This window comes from Fistularia commersonii, chromosome 13 (genome assembly GCF_037954325.1).
Source record: "Fistularia commersonii isolate RoL2024-O1a breed Wild chromosome 13, RoL_Fcom_v1.0, whole genome shotgun sequence".
NCBI classification, from domain to species: Eukaryota; Metazoa; Chordata; class Actinopteri; order Syngnathiformes; family Fistulariidae; genus Fistularia; species Fistularia commersonii.
This window is the reverse complement of record NC_141296.1, coordinates 13,139,160-13,154,565: the sequence shown is the minus strand read 5'-3', so window position 1 is coordinate 13,154,565 and position 15,406 is coordinate 13,139,160. Positions and strand designations below refer to the sequence as shown.

At 47.0% G+C, this 15,406-nt stretch overlaps 1 protein-coding gene across 10 annotated transcripts in view; it reads left to right on the top strand.

Annotated features, from left to right (window-relative positions):
- Nucleotides 1–15,406, top strand: part of LOC147227945 (LIM and calponin homology domains-containing protein 1-like) — a 92,833-nt gene that overhangs the window by 63,538 nt on the left and 13,889 nt on the right. For 6 of the 10 annotated variants that reach the window (XM_086158136.1, XM_086158134.1, XM_086158144.1 and 3 more), the window contains 11 exons: nucleotides 730–988; nucleotides 4,561–4,914; nucleotides 6,016–6,033; nucleotides 7,119–7,245; nucleotides 8,083–8,240; nucleotides 8,319–8,784; nucleotides 12,236–12,529; nucleotides 13,449–13,542; nucleotides 14,069–14,145; nucleotides 14,226–14,328; nucleotides 14,817–14,891. In XM_086158136.1, the coding sequence (XP_086014262.1) occupies nucleotides 730–988; nucleotides 4,561–4,914; nucleotides 6,016–6,033; nucleotides 7,119–7,245; nucleotides 8,083–8,240; nucleotides 8,319–8,784; nucleotides 12,236–12,529; nucleotides 13,449–13,542; nucleotides 14,069–14,145; nucleotides 14,226–14,328; nucleotides 14,817–14,891 (2,025 nt within the window). The remainder of the gene's footprint in view (nucleotides 1–729; nucleotides 989–4,560; nucleotides 4,915–6,015; nucleotides 6,034–7,118; nucleotides 7,246–8,082; nucleotides 8,241–8,318; nucleotides 8,785–12,235; nucleotides 12,530–13,448; nucleotides 13,543–14,068; nucleotides 14,146–14,225; nucleotides 14,329–14,816; nucleotides 14,892–15,406) is intronic. The other 4 variants (XM_086158139.1, XM_086158137.1, XM_086158135.1 and 1 more) reach the window with 3 other exon arrangements.

Below are 15,406 nucleotides of genomic sequence, written 5' to 3'. Positions count from 1 at the left end.
CCACACTTTTTCGCCTTGTGAGCTACTTTTCAAATGATCTACCTCCACTAAAAATGCTGAATATATATTTATTGATATATCTACTGAGTATACTTGGCACAATAAATTTTCTGGATCTTGCATAACTGCATGAACCCTTATGACACACTACAACAGTTTACTTTTTTTGGTAAATACCTTATTCTAATGACTTGAATGGAGTCAGCGGCATTGTTGAAGTTAGCTGGGATTTTAGCTCCTTCACTTTTCTGCTTCTCGGCTCACTTTTCGGAGGGAAGTCGGCGTCGTAGTTTTTCTGGACGGTCTGAAAATGCCGCTCCGCATTTCCCTTTTTCGGTATAGCGATGGCAGACCGGCAGATGAGGCGAACGCACTTTGAAAATGACATGGTAAAAAAAGAAGTCCACCTCCCATTACGTTTTAGTCTTTTTACCCGGTCCAGCTCCCCCACTCATTTTTATACCCATAAGTTTAGAAGACATAAAGTGGAGGCTAACACGCTAGCTTGCCAGAACGCACCGTTATGTGCACATGTGCATTGACGCCCGTATCATAAAGGTACAGATTGGAAAGATCGACCGTCATTCAAGTGACAAATTTGATAGGCTGCCGTCTCATTTTAATGCCGTGCGTATCGGGCACGCCTGATCTAGAAGATGACCTTGCAGCGTTGCGCGAGGTTTACGGTACCTCTGAACTCATTCCGTACCATTTCTCTCCCACGGTCAGGACGCGGCAGCGACTCAGAGTCCGACGGCCCGCCTTACAGGAGGATGCCAGACATCCGTAAGGACGACATGCTGGCACGACGGACCTCTGTCACCGAGTTGCGCACCGCCATGCCCTTCAACCAGTACCTGCCCAACAAGAGCAACCAGAGCGGGTACGTGCCCACCCCGCTCCGCAAGAAGAGGAACGACAAAGAGGATGGCGGGCGTAAGAGCTGGAGCACAACCACCTCACCAGTAGGAGGCGATAGGCCTTTCAGGTGAGAGTGGGGCAGATCCTGTATTAAAATCCAGCAGAGAAAAAAAACGCAGGAATATTTTTCTGACCTAGCGTTCCCTCCATGCCGTGTTTTTCCATTGAAAGTGAGCTCTGTAACACCGCGAATCCGATTTGCTTATTGAGATAACAACGAAAATCGCTTTGCATGGAAAGGTATTCCCTCCTACCGAGACATTTTGCATAAGAGCCCGGAGCAGGGGAAGATGCTGTGCGTGCTTGTTCGGCTTTAGCCCGGATTTGACGCTTATTTGACGGAACCCGAAAGCGCCAGAATGGTTTCTCAAAGGCCTCGACGCAGGAATCGCCGGTCCCCGTCTTTAAATTAGCATAAGAAATTCTAGCTGAATATACGAAGACCACCCAGACAGGCTGAATGGCGGTACGTATTATCCCATCACCCGCTTGCTCGGACTCAAAACACGTTCACGATGTTGCGTTCATTTTAAGTGCTTAATAGTTTTTAATGAGAAGGTGGCACATTTAGGGGGGGAAAAAAAAAAAAAAAAAAAACCTTTGCAGATGTCAGGAGGGAAGGGTTTCAGATGTTGCTTATTTGCGTGTGTCCAGCCCCGCACAGATGGGAGCAGCTGATGGAGGCCAGATGTGCCGTTTTGAAACTGTAAAATAACCAGACCCGAGTCTGAAGTACTCGGCGTTTATTTGTTGCCCGGTGTCATCGTCGGAGAGTAATCGTCACGGCGGCTCTTCGTGCAGACGTTTGTAATGTATGGATGTTAAATGGTTCCTTGAATTATTTATGGTAGGGTGAAGAAGTCAGGTCAGATTTATTTTACATAAAATATTTTGAGGAAAAACGCAGGCATCTAACCGAAAGCGCTAATACAGAACAGAGTGTTGAAAAACTCTTTGAAAGTGGAAGAAGATGACAATAATCGATATAAATGGGTGGCACGATGATGCAGTGTTCAGACAGCAAGACGGTCCTTTCGTTTTTTTTTTTCAACCGGTGTCTTACTGTGTGGAGTTTGCATGTTCTCCCCATGTCTGGTTCCTTAAAGTCCCATCAAAAATTCAGTCGGGGAAAAATTCAACCCTTCATTGACCGTGCATGTGACTGGTTGGAGAGCCATACATTTGACCTAGTGATGTCCTGGTGTGAACCTCAGCTGTAGCCCCAGTGACGGGCGTGAAACCCCCCCCACACACAGATCCACCGGCCGACTCACCTTTGGGGTTTTTTAGGGGCGGCAACGGGGAAGTTCAGACACGTTAGGATTAGGGGTGTGAATCAGAGCCATCATGACGATTCGGATCGATTCGATTTTTTTTTTCGATACTTAAAAATGCCCCACGATTCGATTCGATACGATTTTTTTTAACTACTATACGATTTTTCAATACGATATGTTTTTGGCCCTTTTCGAACTGCTCGGTAACTTTTGTGGGAAAAATGTACTCAGCTGGGCGGGGCGCTGTGCTTTTTTCTGAACCGCTTTTCTGAGCCGACAAATTAGAAGTGTCGCCACAGTCGCTAACTTCAATTCGACATTCTTTACACATCGCCACATCCTTTACCAATTCTTTTCCCGTTTTTGCGGAAGCCGAAATACTTCCACACGAACGATTTTAAACCTACAGGAGTGTGTAAGTCCGCGTCCTTCTCAGCCATATCAATGTCCGCCTCCCGTATGTTTAAACGCGAGTGCTATGCCAAAGAGGGTGTGTCCGCTGAAAGAGGGTAAGGGAAGCGAAGTAGGTGGAGACAAAGTAGGTTACCGCCACCCGCAGCACGGAGTGAGAATTACGCCTCAGAGCAGACTAAAAATAGACAGGTAAAATGCATACGTGGATCGATACTCTCGCGGACGTGTCGATGCATCGGATCGTCAGCTGTCGGATCGATATATCGATACATATCGATTTTTTTTTTTACACCGCCAGTTAGGATCGGATCTGATCGCAGCGTCGACGACCCAGACCTCCATCACCCACGGTTCACTCCCTGTCTCTCTACCCTCAAAACTGCAAACTTGTGTCGCAACTCGTGTTCCATCAAATGGATTGATTTTGCGTGTTTTATGAGGGTTTTTATTTTCCCCTGTTTCCTGCTTCTTCTTTTTTTTTTTTTCTGGGGGGGGAGGGGGCACGTCCCACCTCCGCAAAGGTCCTCATCCTCTGCATTGTCACTCAGTTTGTTTTCTTTCTAGTTAAACTATAATAATTTGATCTTTTAAAAGGTGGCACTGTTAATTTCACACGTTTATCCTTACGATTAAACAGGAACGTGGATATTATAACCACCATGTTACAACAACTTGCATAAAATACTGTCATAATCGTAAACACTTTATAACATCTACTCCAAAACATGTAGAAAGTGGAAAATGACTAGAAAGCTGAATGAATTCTGGACAGTTTTTTCCGCAGCGGGCCCTACGTCCGCTCCGCACAGCCAGAACCGGACGCTAGTGAGTCGTGGACGATTCTGAGTCCAAGCCACGCGCTTGGGAAGTTTTTTTTTTTTTGACAAGGTGGATACGGAGCCGCCGCGCCTGAGCCGGACGCCGTTTGCGGATCAGGTCCTCGCCTGTTCATTATCATGCAGCAGCAGATTATCTGGTAACATCTCTCAGCCAAGGAGCGATGTCATTCATTCACAGTTGTGGGAGTCGCACACACACACACACACACACACACAAATGCACAACAGCTTCCGGCATTTTCCGCCACTGGTGTTATGGTTACAGTTTGATTGTCAGTGTTTCCAGGGAGGGAAAAAAAAATCAGCTGAAATCTGATGTGTGTGCTTTCGTGAAACAGAATTGGATTGTGTGTGTGTGTGTGTGTGTGTGTGTGTGTGTGTGTTTTACTACTTGAGCAGAAACAGCTGAATTAAGAAAGAAACACAAATCTTTTTATCTTTTTAGCCGGAGGAATGGAGCAGGGTGGTCAAATGGAGGGTTTGAATCCAAACAAGATAAACCGTCAAAACGCAACTTCCCATTGGTAGAGCTGGCGGTTGTTATGGAAACACTGGATGTCCCGACAACAATGTGTATCTTGAATTCTGCGCCGACCCTCTCCTTCAAGTCCTCGAGTCTAAACTACAAGGGATTACGATAATCTTACAACAGGCCACCAGGTCAGAATCAGGGTTTTCCCATTCACCATCCCCTTAAGGGATGAAAGCATGCAACTGCTTAACTGACACACACACACACACACAAACACACACACTTGCACAGAGCGTGAGCGTGGGCTCCACCCTCAGGACGAGAGGAAATGAGGCCTTCTTCCTTCCCTGACCCTGAGCATGTTTGGGCCGGAGCCTGATCTTCTCTCGCCACCAGCAGCCGGCTTCTGTCTCTCCTCCTGAAATGCATTCTGGGAATTCACCCGTCAAAACGAAGCATCCAGGAGAGCAAACCCTCATCGCGGGACGACAAACAACGGCGGATTTGGGCTCCGTGGCCCCTTATTATTGTTTTCACGTCCGGCCCGCTCGGCCCTGTCTTTATTGACGCCTTCAAAACCGGAGCGCTGGATGATAACCCCGCGGCAGTGTTTTTGAGTGTCCTCTGCTCTCTGCAGCACTCCGGCTCGCTCGTGCTCAGAGGAATTCTTCCAGCATCCATCGGCGGCGGCGGCGGCGGCAAACACAGCAGGAGCGACGGCGGCGGCGGCGGCGACGACTCCCGTCGATGCGAGCGTGAAACACCTCCCCGATGCTGACTTGACGGATGCCGACGCGGGGAAGGTCCAAACTCCCGCCGCCCTGAAGCGCGTTAGCTCCCCGAGCCCCTCCCGCTTTCTTCCTGCGCCAGTCACCATGACAACCGGCGCTCCTGCACCAGCCGATGCAGGCCGGCGGAAGGCCAGGGCGCTGAGTGAAAGCGACGAGCCGCAGGGAGGGACGGCTCGATCGGACCGCAGTCTTCCAGCAACGTGAGCTCCCCCTCCTTCCACCCCCTGCGGATTTGTGAAACCGAATCCTCCGGCGCCACCTCTCAAGGGATCAACAGTTTTCTTGATCCTTTCGAATGTTTTGTCGCCGCATGTGACCTTCGCCTCCCACGACAGCGGGTTACACCACCCGAAATACTGCATGGCCTGACTCGCAGAGCGCAGGATGCACGGGGAGGGGGGGGGGCTCTCGCTCCTTTGCTATTTTTTTTTATTTGAAGAAGAAACGCAGTAAAGAAATGAAGATATCCCAGCTCGCTGCACTTTGTAACAAGGCATGGCTTGTGACCTATGACCCCCCCGCGACGGCGCAACTGTGAACGCGGAATTGAATGCGAAATGAACGACGACCCGCTTTTGTCATCCCGGCGACACACCGCATGAATCCAATTCTCAAACGCTTAAAAAAAGCCCGCCGCCGCTTTACGGCCGAGCCATGCGGCGTCACCGGCGGCCATCTTGAACCACTCGTCAGACATTCGTCTCCATTCAGCGCGGCCTTTCCTCCCTCGGGCTCCTTATTGCTCTCGTGGCGAGGGACCGCAGACCGCGGCTTTATCTCGTGCCTCTCCACCATCAGAGAGGCAGAAGATCAAATGTGAAGAAGAAAAAAAAAAAAAAGGAAGTGAACACATTTGGGGTCCAGGCCAAGCCTACCAGCTGTGGTCACAGACAGAACCAGAGTCACAACCTTGATTTTTTTTTTTTTTTTTTTTTTTTCTCTTTCTTGCCTCCATGCTGACTAATAAAATCTGCATGTGCTTCTCATAAATGTCAGCTGCGTTCCAGGATCATACCCTTTTCATCTGCGTTCCCGCTACCAGTGTTTCGGCTCGCGGCGCCACCCCCGGGTCTGGTCGCCTTTACGGATAATACTGACCCCTTGTGCTCCATCTAGGCATTTCACCATGACGTCTGCACAAGCGCTCACACTTCTGCTGCGATCCCTTGCCGCCGCCTACAGCTGCCGCCGCCGCTGCTGTGCGTGCAGCGCCATGTCATCACAATTGACATGGACAGGCAGGCGATGATGTTGTGACTGTGCTCTCTCTCTTTTTTTCTCCCTCCCCATGCGCTCTGTAGCGTGTCAGGTGACCCGCAGTAAGTTGTCTTCTCAGCCCGCCGACGTGCACGGGAAAACTTGTTTTAATCACGCATTCAAACACTCGTGTCAAAACCCATTCCCCCGTGCATGACACTCACTAAGAGCCCTTCCACGCTGCCTTGCACTATGCAGTTATCACTGCATTTGACCTCTTTGACCTTCCTAACACTCTCCGAACTCACTTTCACTTTGATTTGTTGATACATTTTTGATGGAATAGTTCATTCACTTGTCTTGAGTTTTTTAATTGTTTTTCCCCATCAAAATATTACCTTGATAGAAATTGATAAGTACTATATAGCTGGACTCGTGCACTGATACCCTCTGAAATGTCACTGCGGAGGAAGTTTTTGTTATGAAAGCCTCCTCCTTCCGCTCCGCAAAACGGGTGATTATGACATTGTTCACGGCTCTTTAACGCTACGGACGCCACTTTGTTCCCCTGCCGAGGTAAGCTAGAGAAGACTCAAAATCCGCGCTTGTTTGAAATTGTAATCCCGTCAAGCCCGCCGAGCTGTTCAGCCGGGATTACACATTTTAAATGACGGGGGTGCCGGTCGTCTGAAACCGACAACGGGATGAGCTGCTGCGACGGCAGCTGTTTCCAGAGAAGAATAATTCTTCCGAATATCCATCTCTGAAACAGCATTTCGAACTGCACAGCCGCACTTTGACATCGCCGGTCGGGCTTCCATAATAGCTCCTCGCACGCCTACGCCACACCTCCCCCGCAGTTTCCGTCTCTTTCCTTGTCAGTGTCAGTTCGAGTGGTGCACGGACTTTGTTTGCACCAATAACAAAAAGCCATGTTATCACTTATTGCACTAAAAAGATGTAAAACTGCAGCAATAATGGTTTTCCAGAAAGTGGAAAAAATGGTTTTCCAGACCGCGACGACTTTCAGAAAAGCAAAGCGTCAGATATATTTGTCCGAACGGCGCGGGGCGACATCCTGCGCGACCGTGCACGCACTCCGTGTTTTCTGGATGGGAGATAAGACGTGCTTACACGGAAAGCAAGGCCGGGCGTCGGCGATGGCGAGAAGCCGTGACGCGTAACCTGTCTACCCCCTCCTTCGCAGGAGCGTGAGCATGATCGACATGCGCGGGGACGAGGAGGCCGTCCTGCCGCCCCACAGTCAGGTGCGACACGAACTGATGCACAACCAGTACAACCGGATGAAGGAGGAGGAAGATCACTGGCAGGATGTGAGTGGACCCGATGCCCAGAGTGTTCCATGTTTTCCTAGCTGCGTGAATTGTTTTGGTTCGTTACTAAGGAGGAGTTTTGATTTTTTTTTTTTTTTTTCTTGAAAAAAAAATTGATATTTCTCAAAAAAATTGATATTTATTATATTTATGGCACAAGGGTTTGCAATCCTAACAAGAAGGCGGGGGCCCTTCTATGTGGAGTCTGCGTGTTCTCCTGACCATTCTATTCCTCATGAAAACATTATTATGTTTGTATTTGTGGTAGTATTATTAAAATGGTAGGTATTTAATTGTCACGCAAACCTACTTGGGTGCTTACCTAAATATACTGCTCAAAAAAATAAAGGGAACACTTGAACAACACAATGTAACTCCAAGGCAATCACACTTCTGTGACATCATAGTGTCCACTCAGGAAGCAACACAGATTCATTTGGACTTGTTTTAAGGACATTACATCAAAGTTGGATCAGCCTGGAGTTTGTTTTCACACTTTAATTTTGAGTGTGATTCTTATCCAGACCTCCATGGGTTGATACAATTGATTTCTATTGATCATTTTTGTGTGATTTTGTTGTCGGTACATTCAAACTGTGTAAAGAGCAAAGTATTTCATAAGAATATTTCATTCATTTAGATCTAGGATGTGTTTTTTAAGTGTTTCCTTTATTTTTTTGAGCAGTGTAGATTGGCGTGATATTGGTGCAAGCAGAGGTAGAACGGAGAGGACGCCAGAAAGTAAATGTTCATAGGGAGAAGGTCAAAAAGCGGAAGTTTTATATCGCTCGATCTCGGCCGTGCAGACCTGTAGTATCCTCTCTCTGTGCGCTTCAGGACCTGGCCAGGTGGAAGAGCCGGAGGCGGAGCATTTCCCAGGACCTGATCAAGAAGGAGGAGGAGAGGAAGATGATGGAGCAGCTGATGTGCGGAGGCAGCTGCATCTCCCAGAGGAGGAGGAGCATCAAAACCTATCGAGAGATCGTGGAGGATAAGTGAGCGAAATCAATGCCGTGGGAAATGCGGTAAGAGGACGCGGGTCTGAACTTTACTTTTCCCCGTCCTGCCGTCAGGGAGCGCCGTGAGGAGGAGCTGCGGGCGGCTTACAGGAGAGCCAAAACCCCGGAGGAGGCGTCCGCCATTCTCCAGCGTTACGCTCAACGTTTCTCCATCAGCGAGGCCGTGCTGGAACGCCTGCAGCTGCCCAAGCTGCTGGACCGGAGTGTGTCCGCCGACCCTTCCTTCCCCTACTCCACCTTCCCCCTCTCCCTATCCCCCTCCCCGACCACCCCCGAGCCGGCCGACGCCGACCCCAACGGGCCCCTGAGGTATCTGCGACAGCAGTCCGCCCCGGCTCCAAAGTTCACGTCCACGCTGGAGGCGCGCATCGAGGAATTCCCCAAAGACCCGTCGCCGCACCAGCGGCCCCAGATCCGCTCGCGCTCGTCCGAGCCGCCATCCACCCGAGCCCTGTCGCCCAAACCAGTGCCTTTGCTGATGTCCAAGCCTTATTTGCAGTCGCGGCCCCCGCCCAGCAAGGTGAGCCCGACGGGTGAAAACCACAAGTTTCCATTCATTCACCGGTATATTTTACACGTGCACAAAAATACATGTGGAAAATAATTTCAATACAAACACTTGAACGGCTACGATGATCACATTGCTTTTGATAATGCAGATGCATTGTATTAATAGATTCATTGGAAAAGGAGGAAAACAATGCCCTCTATTCATTCCCCTTCATTAAAAAGGTTTCCTCGTCACCCTTTTCGGAGATTCTGCAGCAGGAAGGCGTTCCCTCGCTATATTAACCAATTTAATGGCTGAGTGTAAATACTAGTGATTATACTAGTCATGAAAAAAATCGTTTTTTTTTTTTTTTCAAATTTCATAGCACCAAGCACTATCCCACTAATCGCAGCCACCCAAAAAAAAAAAAACAAACAAAAAAAAAAGAAATGAATGTATGTATGTATATTGTTTTGAGATGGCTATTTGGTAGAATGGTGACTTCTGAACGACTACTAGTACTTTGGATCTTTGGTTATTGAATTGTAATTTTTGTCAGTCGCTTTAAATTAAAGCGTCTGCTAAGTGACTATAATGTCATGTAATGTAAAAAAGATACATTGCAGAGTTACTTTTTCATCTTTTTTCATCAAAAAATCATTTTGTTTTCAAATTTTGATGCAAAAAAAACTTTGCAAAATTACTTTTTCATCTTTTCCTTGCCCGTTTTTTTTTTTTTAAACCCACTGTATGAAACCCCCAGATGCATGAGAGAAAAAAACTTACTATCTCAAAGATTTGATTTCAGGCAAGGGGCCACAAAATATTGTTCCGAGGGCCTCAATCGGCCCGCGAGTCTGAGACCCCTGTGTTTGATTTTTCTGGAGACGAATTTGGGATGAGATGGTTTGTGCATGTGCAGAGGGGGGATAGATGAGATCTCGGTTTATGGACGGAGGGACAGAGGACAGGAAGTTAATCGGGGTGAGAGGGGAGGGTTTGATGGAGGCTACGGCGACCCCTGAAGGGAGCAGGTGAAAGAAGAAAAATAAAATGCAGCCACGATAGTTCAACGAAGACCACGATTGATGTCTGGATCGCTTTCCACGGGTTTGCTGGTTCAGCTCCCCTCCAGCTCTCTGGGCATTTCCATGAGAATGCCGGTAGAACCGCCACGGCGATGAGCCGGTTTTCCAGAACCTCAAAAGGCTTCCCCTCCTTCGATTTAGCGCAGAGCCTTCTCGGCCTGTTTTCTTTTCGTTCAGCGCAAAAAAAAAAAAAAAAAAAAAAAAGAAATATGCCAAATGGGAATACAGTTTACCCTTGTTTTTTGCGGGGGTTACGTTCCAAAAAGGACCCGTGATAGGCAAAATCCGTGAAGTAGAAACCTTTTTTTTTTTTTACAATTATTATACAATTAAATACTCTATTATACATTGCTGCTGTCGTCCTTACGTTTTTTTTCTTCCTTCTTTATAGAACGAACGGAAGATTCATTAATTCCGCAATGCCGACCTACAGCCGCATAGCTTTTACCTTCCCTTAGCGTGTCCAGAAGTTTAACTTTATCTGCGATAGATAGCATCTTCCGCTGCCTTTTGGGCCCTTTTGTCGGTCCCGAGCGTTTTGTCAACATTATGGGTTTTAGAGAAACTCGAAATTGCGAGAGAATTTGCACGTACGTCATGTAAATTCGGCAAGCTGTTTTACGTACGTGTACATATTAAACTGCGACGTTATTGACGCACAGGTAGAGAAGAAGAGGAGTGACTTTTTTAGCCAATCGGAATGCAGAACACAATGCAAATCCGTGAAGTAGCGAAACCGTGAAAAGCGAACCGCGTCACAGCGAGGGATCACTGTATTCAAAATGAGATCTTATGTTTCGATGCAGTGGGGAGGCGGCGAGAAGGGGGTGAGGGGTTATTACCAGGCTAAATGGAGCAGAGTGCTTTTCTGGAATGTCTTGTCCGGAGTCTGAGCAGAGAGGAGCTTTGAATGCAACCCACTGTTCCCTATTGACTTAAGAAGTTGACAAGTAGGGCCCTCTTAATGTGGAGTGGGCTCCCGATGGACAAAGCGGGCCCACACATGGCGCTCGGGAAGGGATGAGAAGGTGGAGTTGGAGGAGGGCGATTGGCGGGGGGGGGGGAGTGAGCGCCATTCACCCTGCTCCGCCGCTGTGTCTTCAGTTACCGCTCACTCGGAGCTCCTTGCACATATATTAGTGCCTTTGTCACGGAGGCCTGAGATGGTGCTATGGCGGAGATGAATAGGTAATAACGGACGCAGGAGAGAGGCTGGTAATGACCACAAATGAGGCCATCGGGTTCTTGGTCCAGGGCTCATTTTATTCCGTTTTTTTTTTTTTTTTTCTAAAGCCAGCCAACCATGTGCCAACATGCAGAATGGATTATTAGCTGTTGCTTTATGCTGAATTATCGGAATAGAGAAAGAATCGCCAGTCGACTGTGAGTTTTGCGCATCAGTTCAGTGTATTTCAGGTGGTTGGTATTAAATCTGTGCATGCACACACACACACACACACACACACACACGCAGACCACTGTACGGCTGCAGTTTGGATCCCCAGCAGTGTGTGCTTCTCATGTTAATTGACCTGTAACAATACAGCAAAGATTACGTACCAGAAGTATCTAAATAGATAAATAATAATGAGGGATGGCTCCAGCTGAGCTCATAAGTTGTCATGGAAACACCGTCCAAGTCAATTTCCTTTGTGAGAATTACATACACTTGCATGTATAAGATGATGTATTACACATATATAAGTACATGTAAAATAATAATTGGCTTTTTATTAGGTGCTGCAAATCAGTGCATTGGAAGTACAGTGAATACGTGACAGGAATTGTGAATTCTCTAATCCAGGGGTGGGCAATTATTTTGGCTGGCGGGGCACATTTCTGATTTAATTTTTATGTGCAGGCCAACTGGGTGAACAAAATGAAAATTGCAATTTGAATATTTTTTTGCCATTTTATTTCAACTTTAAAATCATTCCTGATCATTCAAATGCATTGACATTATTTTGTATGTAATCATCCATAGAAAATTAAACATAATAGGAAAAAGGGGAATTTCTAAATTCAATATCGATTGAAAATACTTATCAAAATATTCAAAGAAAGTAGTTTGGCGGGCCGGATAAAAAAGCAAAACGGGCCAGATGTGGCCCGCGGGTTGTAAAATGCCCAGATCTGCTCTAATCCTTTCTCATCAATCTGAATTCTGTAGCATGTGTAGCGTTTAAGCTGATATCATTTCTTCTCGGATTTTTCTGACAAGCCAGAGAACAGATTTCTCCAGAAGATTGGCAGATAATGAGCTATTTAAAGGCCTTTCACGGAGCCGCTAAACTGGTGAAAAAAACAACAAATAAGGTGTTCTAGTGGACCGGCATGGCAGAGATGTTGTGGAAGGCCAGCAGTAATCACCTCCTCCCCCTCCTCTGCTCCAGGCGGACAGTTCCCTCAGAGTCAACGGCGACGCAGGTAGCGACGGAGTCCCCACATCACCGGAGAGCCAGGGAAGGGAATCCCCTCCCCACTTCCAGGCTTCCTTCTCCGACCCGGCTGTGGACGACCCCGTGTCGGCAGCCTCGCCCCCATGCAGTGTAAAGGCCTCCCCTGCGAGAGGAAGCCCGGGGTCGTCTGAGGTCGTGGAGGCGGCGGGCGACGTGTCTAAAGATGGCCCCGGAGAAAAGGTCGCCGAGTATTCGGTGACCCCGAGTCGGCCCTCCAGCCTGCCGCAGGTCAGTGTCACAGATACCCCCTCTTAACATACGCTAGTTACAATCACTAACACTGCATTATAATCTGAAGGTATTAACCCTCATATTATGTTAAGGGTCAATTTGACCCATTTCACCCATTGACCCAATGGGTCAAATTGACCCTTAACATAATATGAGGGTTGAATATAATTGAAGAAGTATAGTAAAATTATTAAAATAGGTGAATAATTCTTCAGTGAGGAAGAAAAAAATCACAACCAAGTATTCCTCTTGTCAATCACACAAATGTCAACATACCTCTCCGTAAGTCTACTGTACGATATATTTTTGATCATTTGTCCCTACATTTTTTTTTTCTTTTTGTGACAACAATAGAGAGTACTTTATCATTGCTGTTATTAAACGTGTATTTTCGTATACCGTAATTTCCGGACAATTGAGCACACCTCAATATGAGCTGCAACGGTTAGCCGATCGCTATCTTGGGCTTTCTCCTGCGCACTAAAACCGTCAACGTCGTCTTCTTCGGTGTCGGAGGACTCAGAATTTCCCGGTCGTTTCATCGGTCTCTCTAGCCCCCCTCCCCAAAAAAGTCCATATATTAGCCGCATCGTTGTTTAAGTGAAAAAAAAAAGTCGCGGCTTATCGTCCGGGAATGACGGTATTCTGATAGAAGACAGACGGGATGTTTGAGGCTAAACGCCCGACGACGCCACGGACGAAACCTAATTTGAAATAAATGGATCACCGATGTGCTATTGATATAGGCGACATTTGTCCGTCATCGCAGGCACAGGTTCTACCTCAAGCTGCCAATTTGCCGTCTGATTCGGTCGATATACCAAAACGACAACCGTCCCCCTCCTCTTGTCTGTCGACCCTCGCGAGTTCACCCCGGTTCTGTTTGTCGTAACCGACACACCTTGCGTCCTGACAGGACCTGCGAAAGCCAGAGGAAAGTCTGGTGGGCGCCAGTGGAAGCCGATCAGAGGACAAGTCCAAAACTACAACCAAATTCACGCCGGCCGCAGGTCTGAGAAACGTGCTGCTTTGGTGACTCCTGGTGGCTGTTTGTAACACTTTCATTGTATTTCGAAAAAAAAGGGGAAAAAAAGGAAGGGGAAAACAGCAGGTCCCTAGCGCACCCTGTGTGTACTCACCTGAGGTGCCCAGCCTAACCAATCTTGTTTATATCAAAGTATCACATCAAAAATTTTTGCAGCATTTTGTGCAGTGGTTATGTCCTCTAATGTAAGTCGCTTTGGATAAAAGCGTCTGCCAAATGTAATGTAATGTATTATAATTATCAGTTAAATACCCAATGTGAAGAGACATATTTGATCAATCGATTTTCACCGAAAATTTAAACATCCTTTTTAGGTATTTATTATCATTATTTTCAGAATGAAGGTTGAGAATGATTTTTTTAGTGAAAACAGTAGCGTTCCCGTGTGGCCGATTACAGCAGTGCATGTATATAAGGGTCTGCAGACGGCAGAGTAACATTCTAACCTCAGTACTAAAATATTCTTGTTTGTTTTTTCTGCTCGTATCAAGAAACCAAACCAAAACAAGAAAAGACTCAATCGCATCAAAAGATCTCCAGCTTCAACCAGACAACAGTCAGCTCACAGGTGAGGCTCATTCAAAATCAAAAAGCAAAGTCCAACCATCGGTTACCCGTCCCGTTAATATCGTGTAAAACTTCCAACAGACGAGCGTCCTCGCTTTTCAGGAGAGGCTGCAAAAAAAAGCGAGTCTACCAAGCTTGGCGTCTCCGGGGTCGTTTGAATTTCACCCGCATAGCGACAGGGCAGGTGAGCCCCCACCCACCGCGTCCAATCACAAAACCGGCTGCTTCTTTTCCATACATTCCCTTATTTGTTTTTAAATATTATCAGCACACCCTCCGTGCTGACATCTCCCATCTTCCCTTTCAGCTCAGTAGATTGAAAAGACACTGAAAAGACACTACCTAAACTGATAAATAAATGATTATAGGGTTGGATGGGTGGCGGGTTGTGGTTGATAGATATCAGAGAGCCTCCCAAGTGAGTACTTTTTTAAGCAAATATGGAACTAGTAATACTTTTTTTTGTTTGTTTAGCGTGTTTAAATGATTCCAGTCTGTCATACTATGTTTTGAGGATTGTTTAGTGTCGTTACATTATCACAGAACAATAACACCCCCATCCCCTCCGCCCCCCCATCTTCCCTGAAGGACCCCAATATTATTACCATGTCCGTTCCAATTGGTTGTGACTTATGACTCCCTTCTCTCCCACGCGTCGTCCTCTGGCCCCAGACCCCGCAAACAATGCCGGGTCTCCGTTGGCGACCAGCAACCCCAATTTGCGCTGGGACTTCTTCGCCCCGCCAGGTAAACCCTTCGAATTGTCGGGGTTTCCCCCGCCTCCGCTCCAGGAACGAGGCGACGGCCATGTTCCGAACCCGTTTCCCATTCGTACGACCCCTGTCCCGGTCATCGTGTTATGTGTCCGAATGCATTTAGCTTCATTTTGGCTTGTAAAAGCATCATCTGGTTGTAAAAGAGTTGGCACGGTGGTTATTATTTCCAACTCTCGGCAAGAAAGTCCCCCAGACACGTCTCTGGAGTCTCATCGGCTCTTTCTCCTTTTTCAAATTAGCTTTCCAGTGTCATTTGTTTGACTGTGACCGAGTCAAGTTCCGGCGTGAGACACACGCAGAAATAGCAATTTCTCAAAATAAAATACCTGGACGACTAATGAAAAAAATAAAATGCATTTAATTTTTAGCTTTATTCTTTCTTTGCTGCTCGGTACCTGCTCTGCTCTGTATGAGGTGTGAATGACAGGGTGAATAGTTGCATATCTCTAAATGTGGCCCTGCAATTGACTGCTAACTGATAATGAA